General features: G+C 53.5%; 1 protein-coding gene across 3 annotated transcripts in view; it reads left to right on the top strand.

Annotated features, from left to right (window-relative positions):
* USP24 (ubiquitin specific peptidase 24) overlaps positions 1–17,236 on the top strand; it is a 1,909,144-nt gene that overhangs the window by 1,614,958 nt on the left and 276,950 nt on the right. For 2 of the 3 annotated variants that reach the window (XM_086952711.1, XM_086952707.1), the window contains exon 57: positions 6,543–6,635. In XM_086952711.1, the coding sequence (XP_086808837.1) occupies positions 6,543–6,635 (93 nt within the window). The remainder of the gene's footprint in view (positions 1–6,542; positions 6,636–17,236) is intronic. The other variant, XM_086952716.1, reaches the window with a different exon arrangement.

Genomic DNA, 17,236 nt, shown 5'->3' with positions numbered 1-17,236 from the left:
GGCGGGAGGGAACTCTTGCTTCCCTTTGAAGGTTCCCTCCTTGACGGGGGCTTGGAGGCGTCCTGCCTCAGGGGACCCGGTGCGTCAGAATCTTCTGCACCGACAACTCCCGGCGCCTCGCGACCCGGTGTGACTTTCCCACAACCCTCTGCCTCCAGTCCTCTTTTGCGGACTGCTTTTCCCTCCCTGCCACCGCTGGTGACCCCGCTTTCCTGAGAGGCCTGCTCCTCTGGCTGGACTCTTGGGGGCGCAACATGTTCGCCTCGACCAGCGCTGCCCTGCGGGCCCTGAACACCTTGTGTGTGCTGGCTCTGGCCTCCTCCTGTTTGTGGGACTCGACTGAGTCTCTTGGATCCGCAGCATCCCAGGAGGGTGGTTAGCCCTCATGGGACGCTGTTGCCCCAGGAGGGCAAGAGCCCTCCTGGGGCAACAGACAACGATAACCTTAGAGTGCACAGACTGAAGGCTGTATGAATTCCTAATTATATCAGTGTGGATAATATTTTGGGAGTAGGCTAAACGAGGGCGTGGGCTGGGCGGGTGTATGAAATGTGTCAATTTGTTAAAATCTGAAAGAAACACGTTAATGTTAGATTCCTTACCTTAGAATATCCCCAGGCGTCAGTCTGGATCCGGAAACTTTTGCGTAGCAGTACCCCTGCGCGTCGGTAGGCGTCGTCTGCAGGCGTCCCCTGCGGCTCCGCGTCCTTTGTCGGCGTCGTGCGCCGTGATGACGTTGCTGGAGTATATAGACGCCGCCTCCGCGCGCTGACGTCAGTTCTTCTTTTTTCCGCGCCAGTGGACGCAGATCTGAAGAGCAGTACTCCGGTCTTTGACCAAGTTTTTCGAAGTTATTTCTCACTTTGTGCCTGATAGGATGCCTGGGTTCAAGCACTGTGATGACTGTGAGCGCACGATGTCGGTCACAGATCATCACCGCCTCTGTCTCCGGTGTCTGGGCCCCGACCACGACGTGGACTCCTGCGTCGACTGCCGGGCCCTCACCAACAAGGCTAGGCGGGAGCGGTCCCGCAAGCTACTGGAGCTCCGGGTGTCGGCCCACGTCGGGACCGGGAGCGGTCCCGGTCCGGCTGGAGGTCGAGAGAGCGTTCGAGGGAGCGGTCGCGGAGCCGCGCCGAGCGTTCCGGAAGTCGACACCACTCGTCAGGCTCGTCAGGTAGGAAGCACAAGAAGTCGGGGCGTCGTCATCGTACCCCCGACGCTCGCGCGATGCGGCCGGGGGCTCGGGTGACCCCAGCTCCGCGAGAGTCGCCGGCGCGGCCTACCTCATACCCTCCGGTCCCTGGGCACGGCGCGACGCCTGAGGAGATCGAGGCGTTCCTCATGGCCATGAGGGCGCTCGGTTCTCCGACGGGGCCTACGGTGCCTTCGGGCCCAGTGCTACCGTCTGGGGGCCCTGGCGGTTCGGGTGTCCCTGCCTCGGCGCCGCCGACGGCTCCGGCCCCGGCGCCGCCGACGGCTCCGACCCCGGCGCCGCAAGGGCCTTCGGGTTCGACGCCGGCTGGCCTTCCGGCCCCTCCGGCGCCGTTACCATCGGGGTTACCCCCGGCGCCGTCCCCGCGCGGCGCCGGTTCTCCGGTGCCGGCTCCGGCCGGCAGCGGGGTTCCGACGCCGGCTCCGGGCGGCGCCAACCCCTTACCTTCACCGACGCCGGACGCGGAGCCGGACGGGCGTCGCTTGACGCCGGTTCCGGCGCCGATGGGGCCCTTGAACCCCGAGCAGCCGGTCTACATCGTTGACTCCAAATACGGAGAGGATGAAGAGTTCGGTGAAGGTTGGGAGGGGTCCGAGGACCCTCTGTCACGCGAGTGCCAGTATGACCCAGACTGGACAGGTGACTTGGGGGATGCCAGTGGTCTGGACGACTCTCCAAACCCTGGTTTGATCTCTCCTCCTTCCGTGGCATCGGTGGAGGGAGCTGCATATTCTGTGGTGCTGATGAGGGCTGCCAAGGCCTTACACCTTGAGCTCCCCGTCGCGGCCGTGAGGCCTAACATCCTCACCGAGGTCTTCAAACCGCAGTCATGCCCACAGGAGCCACTGCTGCCGTTTAATGAAGCCTTGTCAGACGTTCTGTTGGGCACTTGGTCCAGGCCCGCTTCAGGTCCGCCTGTTGATCGGAACGTGGCCAGACGCCACCGTCCTTGTCCGGACGACCCCAAGTTCCTGTCTACCCACCCCACTCCTGAGAGTCTGGTGATCCAGGCCTCGACCTCCCAGTCCGCATTCCCGTCGGCCCCGCCCGACCGGGAATCCAAGAGGTATGACCAATTTGGCAAGAAGGTCTTCTCGTCCATTAGTTTGGGCCTGCGGTCTTGCAACACCGCTTGCCTCTTGGGCCGCTACACCCACTCTGTGTGGGATACGGTCGCGGAACTGCTGCCAGAATGCCCCATGGAGGTGCGGGCAAAACTCGGTCAGGCTGTGGCTGAGGGCCGAGATGCAGCGAAATATTCGATACGGTGTGGTCTTGATACGACCGACTCGCTGGGCAGAGCTATGTCAACGACGGTGGCGATTCGTCGCCACGCCTGGCTGAGATCCGCCAATTTTTCGGCAGATGTCCAAAATACCTTGATGGACATGCCGTTCGATGGCTGTCACCTCTTCGGTGACAAGGCGGACCACGCGCTGGAACGCTTCAAGGACTCCAGGGTCACGGCCAAGTCCTTGGGTCTCTCGACCCAGCGTCAGCAAACGGGTTCGTTTCGTCCCTTTCGTGGCCAAGGAAGGGGCGCCCCCACACGTGCTGCCAGCCACGCGCCGCAACAATCCTTTCAACGCGGTGGCGGCCGTGGAAACCGCCGTGGTGGCGGTCGGGGACAACGGCAGGGTCAGACCACACCTTCCCCCGCAGCATCTACCCCAAAATCCTCCTAGTCCGTGCTTTCGGCCCCATGTGACGCCAGTGGGTGGCAGGGTTCGCCATCACCTCGCTCACTGGCGCACGATCACTTCGGACAGGTGGGTGCTGCAAATCGTCCGAAGGGGCTACTCCCTCCCCTTCGAGACCTCTCCTCCAGCCATGCCACCGCAGAACCACCGTGTGTCGGGGGACCACTTGACACTTCTGCAGGAGGAAGTTACGGCCCTCTTGGCCAAGGGGGCCATCGAGCGCGTTCCTGGGCCAGAAGTAGGGCGTGGTTGTTATTCCCACTACTTTCTGGTGCCCAAGAAGGACAAGGGGGGCCTACGTCCTATCTTGGATCTAAGGAACGTCAACGGCTTCCTCCGGAAGGAGAAGTTCAAGATGTTGACGTTAGCTCAGGTCTTGGCTGCTCTAGACCCACAAGACTGGATGGTAGCGTTGGACTTGCAGGACGCCTATTTTCACATCCCCGTCCTGCCGGCCCACCGGCGTTACCTGCGGTTCACGGTAGGCCAGGAGCATTTTCAGTTTATCGTGCTTCCCTTCGGCCTTACCAGCGCCCCACGGGTGTTCACAAAGGTGATGGCGGTGGTCGCAGCCCATCTGCGCAGGTTGGGGGTTTCAGTCTTCCCCTACCTAGACGACTGGTTGTTGAAGGCGGGCTCGCCCCAGACAGTCGTCCACCACCTTCAGATGACGGCAGACCTCTTGCACGACCTGGGGTTCTCCATCAATGTGCCGAAATCACACCTGTGTCCCTCTCAAAAGCTCCTTTTCATCGGAGCGGTTCTGGACTCGGCGCAGTTTCGGGTTTATCCTCCGGAACGGCGGGTTCGAGATATTCAGGCTTTGATTCCCATCTTTCAGCCGCTATCCCGGGTTTCGGTCAGGTTGACGCTGCGGCTGCTGGGACTGATGGCTTCCTGCATCCTTCTGGTGCATCACACTCGGTGGCGGATCCGGGCTCTGCAGTGGGACCTGAAGTTTCAGTGGGCCCAGCATCAGGGCAACTTGTCCGACCACGTCTTGATCTCGGAGGGCACTGCGAGACAACTGCAGTGGTGGCTTACGGACCGCGATTGGGTCAGGGGCAAGTCCCTCTCCCTTCCCCAACCGGAGCACGTTGTCGTGACGGACGCGTCCCTCCAGGGCTGGGGTGGCCACTTGGGAGAGGCAGAGATCAGAGGCATCTGGTCTCCGGCGGAGTCCCGGCTCCATATCAATCTGTTGGAGCTGCGGGCGATTCGTCTGGCACTGAAGGCATTCCTCCCCTTTGTCAACGGGAGTGTAGTGCAGGTGTTCACCGACAACACCACCGCCATGTGGTACTGCAACAAACAGGGCGGTGTGGGGTCATGGACCCTTTGCCAGGAGGCTCTGCGCCTCTGGCAATGGCTGGAGCGTCAGGGCGTGACTCTGACGGTTCAACACCTGGCAGGTTCTCTGAACGCCAGGGCGGACGAACTCAGCCGTCGGTGCTCGATGGATCACGAATGGCGTCTGAACTCGGACGTGGCGCAAGGCATCTTTCTGCAATGGGGAGAGCCTTGGTTAGATCTATTCGCCACCGAAGAGAACGCGCAATGTCATCAGTTCTGCGCGTTGGAGTTTCCAAGACGGCACTCGCACGGCGACGCCTTTCGGCGCGAGTGGAGTTGCGGTCTGTTATACGCCTTTCCGCCTATACCACTTCTGCCCAGAGTGCTGAAGAAGATCAGGCGCGACCGGGCCCAAGTTATCCTTGTGGCTCCGGACTGGGCTCGAACTGGTATCCCGAGCTACTCAGCATGTCAGTCGGTCCCCCGATCCGCCTGCCCCTTCAGGAGGACCTTCTGTCGCAGCAGCAGGGGACGGTCCTCCACCCGAACCTGTCCAGTCTCCACCTCCATGCTTGGAGATTGAGCGGCGGCAGTTGAGGCCATTTGACTTGCCTCCTGAAGTCTGTGATGTTATTCTGGCAGCCAGGCGTCCCTCCACTAAGTTGGTATACGCCTGTCGGTGGAACAGATTTGTGGCATGGTGCACAGCAAAGGCTGTGGATCCTCTTTCTGCCCCTCTTTCGGAGGTTCTTCTGTTTCTTCTTTCTCTTGCCCAGCAGGGCTCTGCTCTGGGCACTATCAAGGGCTACCTTTCTGCCCTTTCAGCCTTTTTGAGGCTTCCTGATCAGCCTTCTTTGTTCAAATCCCCGATTGTAACTGGTTCTTACCTTTCTGATGTGTGCTCCCTTTGAGCCCCTTCATTCTTGTCCTCTTCGTCTCCTGACTTTAAAGACGGCTTTCCTGGTTGCCATCACCTCTGCCAGGAGAGTGAGTGAGCTCCAGGCTCTTTCTGTCCAACCTCCTTTCCTGTCCATTCATCCTGACAAGGTGGTTCTGAGGACTAGACCTTCTTTCCTGCCCAAGGTTGTTTCGGCCTTTCACATCGGGCAGTCCATCACCCTCCCTTCCTTCTTCCCGCCCCGCATCCTTCAAAGGATGAAGAGCGGCTCCATCGTCTGGACCCAAAACGTGCGCTTTCATTTTACATGGATCGCACACGCCAGTTCCGGGTGGATGACCAACTGTTTGTTGGCTACGTGGGTGCGAAGAAGGGACGGGCGGTCTGTAAACGAACCATCTCTCGATGGGTCGTCCTCTGCATCAAAGTGTGCTACTCTTTGGCTCGGAAGGAGCCTCCTGTTGGGCTGAGGGCCCATTCCACTCGGGCCACGGCGGCTACCACTGTCCTGGGCCGGGGAGTCCCCTTGCAGGACATTTGCCAAGCGGCTACGTGGGCCTCGCTGCACACCTTTGCGAGGCACTACTGCCTGGACAGTCAAGTCCGGAGGGATGGCTTCTTTGGCCGTTCTGTCCTCCAGGACTTTCTGGTGTAGTATTGTATTGGTTCGCAGACCCACCACCGGGGTTGGTATTGCTGGGGTATGTATTCTAAGGTAAGGAATCTAACACTAACGTGTTTCTTTCAGATGAACAAGTTACTTACCTTCGGTAACGATATATCTGTAAGAAACATTAGTTAGTGTTAGATTCCTTACCGAACCCACCCATCCTCCCCGTTCTGCGAACTGATACCTAGGGTTAAGGACATCCCTTTCAGGGCCCTAGTTTTTTACATGGCACCAGTGTTGGTTCTCTCATGGCTCTGCGTCTCCTGGCGCGGAAAAGCTGTGTACAAAGAACTGATGTCAGCGCGCGGAGGCGGCGTCTATATACTCCAGCGACGTCATCACGGCGCACGACGCCGACGACGGACGCGGAGCCGCAGGGGACGCCTGCAGACGACGCCTACCGACGCGCAGGGGTACTGCTACGCAAAAGTTTCCGGATCCAGACTGACGCCTGGGGATATTCTAAGGTAAGGAATCTAACACTAACTAATGTTTCTTACAGATATATCGTTACCGAAGGTAAGTAACTTGTTCGTTACGTAGACTGTAACCAATTCTGAAAGATAACACTATGTCCCTCTTTTTGCGTTGTGGAATTTTCCAAGGCCTTCATAAGTAGAATAAACAGTTAAGCTCAGAAAACCAATGCAACAGTTAGCTTTCATTTCTTATTTCTTAGTAACATGTCTGTGTTGACATTTTTGGTAAAAGCAAATGTGCAATCCTAATAATTAAAGTGTCATTAATAAAGAAAACTTTCTTTAGCAGGGTTTGAGAGCCAGTGATCTTCTACTCAAACATTCTGCCCTCAGGCACATGATCAACTTCCTACTTGGTCCCAACTGGCAGAACAATCAGGTATTGTGTTCTACTGAGATCTTACCAAATCTTAGAATTGTAGTACTCGTTATATAGTTCTGAAAAATAGATGCTTTACTCTGTTCTTTGTTTTGATATCGGCAAGTCTCATATGCGAGTTGTAAACCATCAACATGGATGTTGGATGCAATGCCTGATGGAAGTTGACATTTTAGGGTGTTCCTCAGCCTCTTTGCTGTCTGTAGCCTATCTTGTTAAAATCATCTCGTTCTGTGAAACCTTTCTGAGTGTGATCTGTGACCGCTTTGATTCTCTATACCTCCAAGCACCATGTTTTTTTTTTTAAAACATTTTTTTGGGTTTTTGTAGTTCGATGCCACCACATTACATCTTTATAATACCAGCAGCCAATTTTGTAATTAGTTACATATAGCCATAACATAATCCTGCTGCGACCTATCCGTACATAAACTTCTTATGCAATAATTTCTGCAGTTCACGTTTCCTTCTGCACAGCGGTCTCAACTCCCCCCTCTTCTCACGTGTATGTCTTAATCTTGCGCATCTTTATAGTTCGATAAGTGCTCCTGGTGGATCCCTGCGTTCACACCCCACACCCCCCTATTTGCGCGTCGCGTAGAAGGTACAGCCACCTTAAACATCATCTATGGATTTAATGGCTTCTAGTATCACATCCCTTTCCAGCGCTATTGGTGTTTTCCGCAGGCCCTTGAGGTTTTTTTCTACGTAGCGCTCGCTCTCCTCTGTGCCCCAGCGCAATAATTCTGTGTGCCAGGCCGTCACGTCCGGGGTTTTCGCGATTTCCATCTCATGGTTATATTACGCATAGCTAGGTTTATAAATCGGTGTTTCACCTTGTGCTTAGACGTTGGTTTGTGGAGCCCTAAAATGCATTCCTCTATTGTGTTCTGTATTTCCCGGCTTGCCGCTTCCCCTGTTCCCTGCCTGACAGTGTCCCAGTATCCTCACACTTTTGGACAGACCCATAACATATGTAATACGTTAGCTTCCTCCGACAAACATCTCGGACAGTGATGCTGTGTTTGGGGGAACATTCTATCTAGTTTATGTGGAGTAAGGTAAGCCCTGTGCAACACCATTGTCTGTATGAACTTGAATTTTGCGTTCCTTGATGTCTTCCTTGGGTGGTCCAGTATCTTCATCCATTCTTTATCTGTTAGTATCCCTTCCTATGTCTCCCGCCCATGCAGTTCTTACTTTGTCTAGAGGGGTTCTCGTATTCGAGCTAATGCCTGTGTTGAGCCATCTTATAAGGTGTCTACCTCTACCCATATAATGTACCATCTTTACCAATTCATTAGTAGGGGGCTCTTGCCTACGTGGGGCCCAGTGCGTTTGTATGTATGTCATCAGTGCAGTGTGTATTATGTATAAATGTGCCGGGACCCCAGTTTCATTGACAAAAGTGTCATGGTCCAGCAATATTTCATCTCCAAACAAACCCCTGCCTCCAGCCAGAGCTGCAGTTTGCGTTTCGTGAGTGTGCCTCCCGCTAGCGGGATTCCCAGTAAATGAATGTTATCTGCATATGCAGGGTTTGTTTGTGTATATTGTATCGCCGCCTTCCAGGATCGGAGCGCTGTGGCCAGTAATGGGGGAAGGTTTCTCGGGGGTCTGCTACCTGGTAATAATAGCCCGTGTAGTGTACCGTTGTCTACATCTGTCTCTGTGTACCCTATTTCCTGTAAGTTGCGCCCCGCTGTCCAATAGGATAGCCACTGCAGCTGACAGGCATAGTAATATGCACGCAAATCTAGGACTCCTAGGCCTCCCATTCGAATGCCCACCTGCAGCTTCTTCCAGCTTATACGCCTTCTACTGGTCCCCCAAATAAGTTCAATAAACATTGTGTTCAGCAATTTAAACGTGGCTTGCGTCACGATTAATGGTAGATTAGTGAAATAGTACAATAGCCGTGGTAGTACCACCATTTTCGTTAGAGCCACCCACCCCATCTCAGATAGTGGCAATGCCATCCAGAAAGCAATGCTGGATCGCAGAGCTCGGATCGCTTTGTGCAAGCTACCATCCAGCATGTCGGTGTGTGTCCTATAAGTTTGTATCCCTAAGTATTTAAAGGTTGCCGGGGCCACCACTAATTGAGCGTCTCCAAAGTCTATACCTGCAGTGTCTACATGCTCTGTGAAGAAAAAAGCATGTGATTTTCTCGCATTAATGGCTAATCCAAACACAGTTTCAAAGCGGCGGAACGTGTCATATATTGCGGTTATGGGCATATTAAGGTCATGTAGGTATAGAATGATATCATCTACGTATGCCGAAAAGAGGTGCAATGAGTTTCCCAACAATATGCCCCGATCTGTGAACTCCTTTCGCAGTTTTATGGCTAATGGCACCAGGGCCAGTATGAAAATAAGAGGCGATAGGGGACAGCCCTGCCTAGTCCCTTTATGTATGGAGTATTCCTCTGAAATGTGGCTACCAGTACGGGCTTGTGCCGGAGGTGCCCTATATAAAAGACGTAACCAGGCGATATACCCTTCTGGTATCCCGAATTTCGTCAGGGCCTGGAACATTTACTCCCAGTTAATGGAATCAAAGGCTTGTCTCAGATCTAGCGAAAGACAGCCCGCATGTGGGTATCGACTCGGGCCTCCGTCAACAAGTGGTGTAACTTCCTAATATTCAGCGATGTGCTACGTGATGGCAAGAAACCTGTTTGGTCAATATGGATTAACTTGGACAGTGGGGGCAATAACCTGTTCGCCAATACCTTGCTTAGGATTTTATATTCCGTACTTAGCAAGGACAACGGTCGGTAGTTGGCCATATCTGTGGGGTCTCTCCCAACTTTCGGAAGTGATATTACCAATGCTTGTGCCGTCGTGTGTGGTAACAACCCTTTTTCCCATGCTGTTTTATATAACAGTTCCAATTGTGGTACAAGGGTGTCAGCGTACGTACTATAAAATTCTATTGGGAGCCCGTCCATACCAGGGGTTTTATTTCGCGGGAGTCCCTTTATTGGTACTCTAATTTCAGATTGGGTAATGGGTCCTGTGAAATCTTTCTGGGCTGCAGGTGTGAGGTATGGGTATGTCAAGTTGGAGAGGAAGTCTTCCGTCTGTACCATCGTGTTTTGGTCTGGTGCACTATATAATGTAGCAGTGTTTCCTTAAACTTCCGTTGTCCTCTCTTACTTCTGTCTTCTTAGCGCCGGGAAACCTACGGGTAGCTGAGCGCTCTACAAAATCAGATATAATAATAATAATAATAGTGTCGAAAAGCTTTGTTGATATCTGCCTGAGTGGTAACTATCGTCCCATCCATTGTCGCAATCTCATGAATGACCACCGTGGGGGGCATCCCTAATCAATTTAGCAAGTAGAGCCCCAGACCTATCTGCTTCAGCGTGGGCCCTTCTCGTATATGCTTGATAGTCAATAACCCGCAGAGACTCCAGAAGCTCTTCCTGTTTTATTCTTGCTTCTTGCAGTGGACCCTTTTGGTCATCATTTGTTATAGGTTCCTGCTCTAGCGTACCCATTTTCTCTTCTACATCTATCAGAGCCTTATGAAGTTCCTGTCGGGCGCCCACTGTCGTGCTTATCGCTTTTCCCAATATCATAGATTTAAAAGCGTCCCATTCTATTAGCCTGCTTGTCGCCGTATTACCATTCTCTGTAAAATAATGATTGATGGTTTCTAACAGGTCGCTACGGAATGCTGAGTCCTCCAGCAGCTGCGGCCAGAGCCTCCATGTAGGAACCGGAGTCGGCACCCTTCCCCAAGCCACAGTCACCTCTATTAAGTTATGATCAGAAAAGGTTTTTAGTAAGTACGTGGCGTGGAGCGTTTGCATTGTTATCCTGGCGGAGCAGTATATCCTGTCTTTTCTAGTATGGAGGTTGTGCACTGCAGTGTAATAGGAATATTCCCTGTGCTGTGCGTGGGGTGCCTCATCCTCCAGACGTCACATAATTCCCAACCTTTTGTCCATCTAACCAATTCCTTGGCTTGCTTGAATACACCTGCTCCATGTAGTGGCGGATGTGACCTATCCAGGGTCATGTCCAGTACCGCATTGCAGTCACCTCCCAAAATCCATGGCTGCGACTCCCACCCCGCTAGTGCACCACTTACTACGTCCCAGTACTTATCTTGTTCCACGCTCGGAGCATTTATTGTGCCCAATATGACAGGTTGCCCATCTAACACACTTCTCACAAATATGTGCCTACCTAGTTTGTCCACCCTCTGTTCTATAGCCATAAACGGTACTCCATACCGTACCCAAATAGTGGTTCTCCTCGCATACCTGGAGTAGGAGGTGGAGAAGATTTGCCCCCTCCATTTCCTGCGCAGCTTCGCTACCTCACTGTCTATCATATGAGATTCTTGCAAATAAACTATTTGTACTTTGCGACACTGGAACTGCGCATGTACCCTATGCCGCTTCTGCGCTGTCCCCATACCCCGTATATTCAAAGTTATTATAGTGTATTTACCCTGTGTAGTCATCGTAACTTTCTTGCAGCTCTAGGGGAGTGCATGCGATGCACAAACCAACAGAGCTCAGTTTCCCATGTTCGAGGCATGTGGGCTGCTGAATTCATATCTGTGCATAGATCGCCGCCTAGTGTTGGGTCCGGATGATTGCACATTGTTGTCCTGGAAGAGTCTTCGAAGTATCACGAGATAGGTGGCTCCTCCCCTGGACTACAGTGCGCATGGGCATCGCCTCCATCCCCAGATTGTTTTTTTCCGCCATTGGGTTCGGATGTGTTTCGGTTCCCTCTGTCGGAACCGATAGTTGTTCAACTTTTCTACTCGAGACCAAAAGGTCTTTAGGCTGGGCGTCGGTATAGTTGCGTTCGGGTTTCTTGTCTGACTCTCAGCTCCGAACTCTTGCTACCCTTCCGCGTGCTTTCGGCGCGGACGGGCCTACACTACATTTCTGCTATGGAGCGGACACCGTTTAAGAAGTGCCCGGTGTGTAACTCCAAATATTCACACCTCGACGTGCACCCCGTGTGCAATACATGCTTGTCACCGGACCATAACGAAGACAGCTGCATGGCGTGTTCGAAATTCCGGTGCAAGAAGACTCTGAAGATTCGTCGGACCAATAGGCTCCAGGCTAAGTTCTCGGCTACCGCGGCGCCCCCACCAGACGACATTTTCCAAGAATCTGTTGGAGACGAGGACGACGTACAAGGTTCGGAATCTGGTCCCGCGTCCGAAGGGGAGGCCTACGACGCGGGTGATGAGGACTTTGACGAAGTCGCCGACGAGGTAGGGGACGACGAGCGGGCTATTGCCACTGTAGGGGATAGCTCGGAGGAGGAGCATCCCCAACCGGACTCAGGGGTCAATCCCCTTCATACGGCCCAGGTCGAGGGATCGCCTTCGGGCCTTACCCAAGATCTACTTATAAGTCCTACGTCCCCGCCTCCGGGCCCGGTCACGGACATTTCTGAGGCGCCACTCCCGTTGTTGAAAACGAAAGTGAAGCCGTCTGGTCACGCACCCTCGGATGCGAAACCGAAAGTGAAAGTTGCGCTGGGGCAGAAGGTTCTGGAGGCGTCAACTTCCAAAGAATTCAAGATGGCCGACTTGAAGAGCCACGCCAAGATGGCCGACCCGAAGCCCTCGGGGTCGGCGCCGAAGGCGAAGTCGACCGACGCGGCTGCGTCGGCGCCGAAAGGGGTCGTGGACCCGAAGACGGCTCCAAAGAAGCGTCAGGGCGACGACGCGCACAGGGCCCTTGGGGACAGGGCCCGTGAGGTGTCGGCCCCGAAGAAGGTGCCTGCCATCGATCCGACTCTCGACGCGGGAAAATCGCTCGAGGCGGTCAAGCCCTCTCCGGCCTTAACGAAGAAGGTAGCGGAATCCCTGCAGCGGATACGGAAGGGCGGTGTGGTTCCCGATCAGGACACTGTGGCGCCTAAGCTCACGCCGAAGCCTGCGAAGGCGCAGACGCCTATCCGTTTTATCCTGCCGCCCAAGTCGACGCCGAAGGCTTTCGCGCCGAAACAGGGCCGGCCCTCAAAGGAGGTATTGACGCCGAAAGCTGCCTTGGTGGTGTCAAAGCTTCGGCTCCAGCCGCTTGCTGAAGAGGAACGTCGGGAGGTCATCATCGACGCCAACACCGGGAAACTGTCTCTCCTCAAGAGGAAAATCACCACGGAGCCGGTATTGGAACATTTTCGGATCCCTCTCAAAAATAAGAGGGACTCTGCGGAATCTTCGGCTCTGGTAGAACCTATGTCTCCACAAGCCCTAGGACACTCGCCAACGCATTCCGCCGCAGGCGATGCGGACGACGAAGACGCCGAGTACAACTATCCGGCGTACTCGGATCCGGAGGAGGAGCACGAACCTTGGTCGGCCGGAGGCGACCCGGAGGACCCGCAGTCGGGCCAGGACACGCAACTTTTTGCAGCCAAGACGTCCCCGACAGAGGACTCGGCGGCCTTCAACGCTCTGATCGAGAGAGCTGCGGCTAACCACGACGTCGAGCTCCACTCGGACCCTGTGGATGTGGACTTTTTATTCGACACTTTCTCAGTGGCTGAGAAGTCAGTCAAAACACTACCAATGCTTAAGGAGGTGCTCAAACACGCAACGGAGGTCTTCAAGGAGCCCACCCGGGCGCGTGTCGTCAACCCTCGCATTGACAAGAAATATAAGGCAGCGCCCTCGGATCCAACATACATCAAGGGACACTTGCCACTGGACTCGTTGGTTGTTTCCAACGCTCGATAGAGGGCGAACTCGCAGACCACTGGTGACGCTCCTCCCCCAGACAAAGAGTCCAAGATCTTTGAGGCCTCAGGCAAACGAATTGCTGCACAGGCAGCTAATATTTGGAGAATCTCTAACACACAGGCCCTACTTGCACGCTATGATAGGGCTCATTATGACACCTTAGAATCACTACTGCAACACTTGCCTGACCAGTACAAGGAGGCAGGAGAAATGCTGATTCAGGAAGGAAAGCTCATCACGAATGCATCTATAAAATGTGCACTAGATGTGGCAGATACAGCCTCCAGGGCGATCAACACCAGTGTGTTGCTTAGACGGCATGCTTGGCTTAGAATTTCAGTGTTCAAACCCGACATTCAAACTACAATACTGAATCAAACAGTTAATCCTGACCACCTGTTTGGCCCTGAGGTGGATGCGACACTGGAAAAGATGAAAAAAGATACGGAAACTGCCAAGTCTATGGGGGCCCTCCAAAGTCAGCAGTTTCGGAGTGGTTCCTTTCGCCGCTCCAATTCCAGAGGCACCTCAAGAGGTCAGGCATCGCAGTCCACACAGTATTACAAGAGTAACACCCAAACCTCGTACAGCAACAAGGGTAGAGGTGGCTACAGAGGCAATAACGTCAAGGGCAGGGGACGTGGAAACAACAGCTCCAGGTCCACCACCGCCAACAAGCAGTGACGTCTTGTCACTGCCCCCCGACCATACAACACCGGTCGGGGGGAGACTCCAGCAGTTCCTGCCAGCGTGGAAATCCATCACCACGGACAGGTGGGTCAAGTCTCTTATCCAGTATGGGTACTGTCTGGAACTTACTTCCATTCCACCAAACATACCCCCAAGGAGCCGTCCTATGTCCGGCAAGCACTTGACCTTATTGCAGCAGGAAGTTCTAGTCATGCTGCAAAAAGGGGCAATAGAGCTCGTTCCATTGCAAGAAAGGGGAACAGGGGTTTACTCCCTGTATTTTCTGATCCCCAAAAAGGACGGATCCCTCAGGCCCATCCTGGACCTCAGGCCCCTAAACTGGTACATTCTCTCGGAGCACTTCCATATGCTCACGTTACAGCAAGTGCTCCCCCTGCTTCAGCAGGGAGACTTCCTGGCTACACTGGATCTGAAAGATGCATATTTTCATATCCCCCTGCATCCTTCCCACAGGAAGTATCTCAGATTCACGATTCAAGACCAGCATTACCAGTTCAGGGTTCTGCCGTTCGGGGTCACCACGGCTCCAAGGGTTTTTACAAAGTGCCTAGCGACTGTGGCGGCGCATCTCCGTCGCCAGAACGTCCACGTCTACCCCTACCTGGACGACTGGCTCATTCAAGCAAAGACAGAACAGCAGTGCGTCGACCACGTGTCACGCACCATTCATCTCCTGCACGAGCTGGGATTCTCTCTGAACTACCCAAAGTCCCATCTCCAGCCCGCCCACGTGCGACAGTATCTGGGCACGACAATCAACACTCTGGCAGCCACTGCGCAGCCAAATTCAGTGAGAATCGCCAGTATCCAGGCGCTGATCCAGCGGTTCAGGCCTCAGCACTCGCTTCCAGCGAAGGTGTTCATGCAGCTGATAGGCATGATGGCCTCCTGCATCTCCATTGTCCCGCACGCGAGACTACATATGCGTCTGCTTCAGGAGTGCCTTGCACGTCAGTGGACTCAGGCTCATGGGCAACTGACAGACCTAGTGTTGGTGAGCGGTCGGGCATACAACTCTCTGCATTGGTGGAATCCACAAAACCTTTGCAAAGGCCGACCATTCCAAGAGCCTGTGCCACAGATTATCCTGACAACGGACGCCTCTCTCCAGGGATGGGGAGCGCATGTACTCCAGTACACAGTGCAGGGACTCTGGACACTACAGCAAAGGAAGATGCACATCAATGTGTTGGAACTGATGGCAATCTTCATGGCCTTGAAGGCATTCAAAGTACATCTGTGCAACAAAGTCGTGTTGATCCGGACGGACAACATGACGGCCATGTACTACATTCAGAAGCAGGGAGGCACACACTCTCCGCAGCTGTCTCATCTGGCTCAGAGCATGTGGAAGTGGGCCATTCAGAGGAACATCTTCCTCATGGCAGAGCATCTCCCGGGCAAGGACAATCAGATGGCGGATCTGCTCAGCAGGCACAGCCATCAAATGCACGAGTGGGAGATACATCCATCAGTACTCCAACCGTACTTCCAAAAGTGGGGTCATCCAGAGATAGACCTGTTCGCCACGAAAGAGAACGCAAAATGCCAAAGCTTCGCCGCCAGGTTCCCACACCCGCAATCACAGGGCAATGCGATGTGGATGAACTGGTCAGGCAGATTTGCGTACGCTTTTCCCCCAGCACCTCTGATACCGCTGGTGGCACGCAAGCTCAGGCAGCACTCGATGACGCTCATCCTGGTTGCTCCAACGTGGGCTCGCCAACCATGGTACACCACGTTTCTGGAACTCTCCGTGGTACCGCATCAAAGGCTTCATCTCACTCCCAGCCTTCTGACGCAGAGCCATGGCGACATTCAGCACCCAGATCCGCAACAGCTCAACCTGGCGATCTGGCTCCTGAAGTCCTAGAGTTTGGCTACCTCAATCTTCCTCCCGATTGCATGGACATCATTCGGGAGGCAAGGAAGCCCACTACTAGAGCTTGTTATGCGGCTAAATGGAAGAGGTTTGTCATCTACTGTGCTAACCACAATATTGACCCGCTAGATGCTTCCATTCAAAACATCATTTGTTACTTGTTCCACCTATATCAATGCAATCTGGCGTACTCTTCCATCCGCATTCACTTGTCTGCTATGGCAGCATACCTCCAAAATAGGCAACACCTGTCACTCTTTAAGGTCCCTGCTATCAAGGCTTTTCTGGAAGGACTCAAAAGAGTCATTCCACCAAGGACCCCACCAGCTCCAGAATGGAACCTCAATGTGGTTCTTACAAGGCTGATGGGTCCTCCCTTCGAGCCACTGCACTCTTGTGAGCTTCAGTTTCTGACTTGGAAGGTTGCGTTCTTAGTAGCAATTACATCGCTACGGAGGGTTAGCGAGCTGCAGGCGCTCACCATCCAAGAACCTTTCTTCCAGGTGCATGCTAACAGGGTTGTGCTCCGTACTAACCCTAAATTCTTACCCAAGGTTGTATCTCAATTCCATATAAACCAGACAATTGAGTTGCCGGTGTTTTTCCAAAACCCAGAGACGCTGGCGGAGCGGATGCTCCACACCCTTGATGTTAAGAGAGCCTTGATGTACTATGTAGACAGGACAAAAGATTTTCGCAAAACCAAGCAACTTTTTGTTGCTTTTGCCACACAACACAAGGGAAACGCTATCTCCAAAGCTGGGATCGCTAGGTGGATCGTGAAATGCATTCAAATCTGTTACGCTAAAGCTAAACGCACTCTCACTATCCCACCAAGGGCCCATTCCACCAGGAAGTTGGGGGCCTCTATGGCTTTCCTAGGTAACATTCCCTTAGAAGATATCTGTAGAGCAGCCACATGGTCTACCACACATACTTTCACTAAACACTACTGTGTAGACGTGCATTCCAAACAGCAGGCAGCTGTTGGTCAGGCTGTTCTCAAAACACTTTTTCAGACTGCTGCAGCTGGCACGGGCGGCCGCCGCTAATGGAGGGACGCTATGTATTCTATGCACAGATATGAATTCAGCAGCCCACATGCCTCGAACTGCAAATACTACTTACCAGTATGCATCTGTTCTTGGCATGTAGGGCTGCTGACATTCATACGGCCCACCCTCCTCCCCGGCGCCTGTAGCAGCTGCAGTATTCATTCATATGTATATATATATGCTCATAGCATGGTCATCACTCACATACTTCACTCTAT

This window comes from Lissotriton vulgaris, chromosome 1_1 (assembly GCF_964263255.1).
Source record: "Lissotriton vulgaris chromosome 1_1, aLisVul1.2, whole genome shotgun sequence".
NCBI lineage: Eukaryota > Metazoa > Chordata > Amphibia > Caudata > Salamandridae > Lissotriton > Lissotriton vulgaris.
The sequence above is the reverse complement of the archived record's forward strand: the minus strand, read 5'-3'. Positions and strand labels throughout refer to the sequence as shown.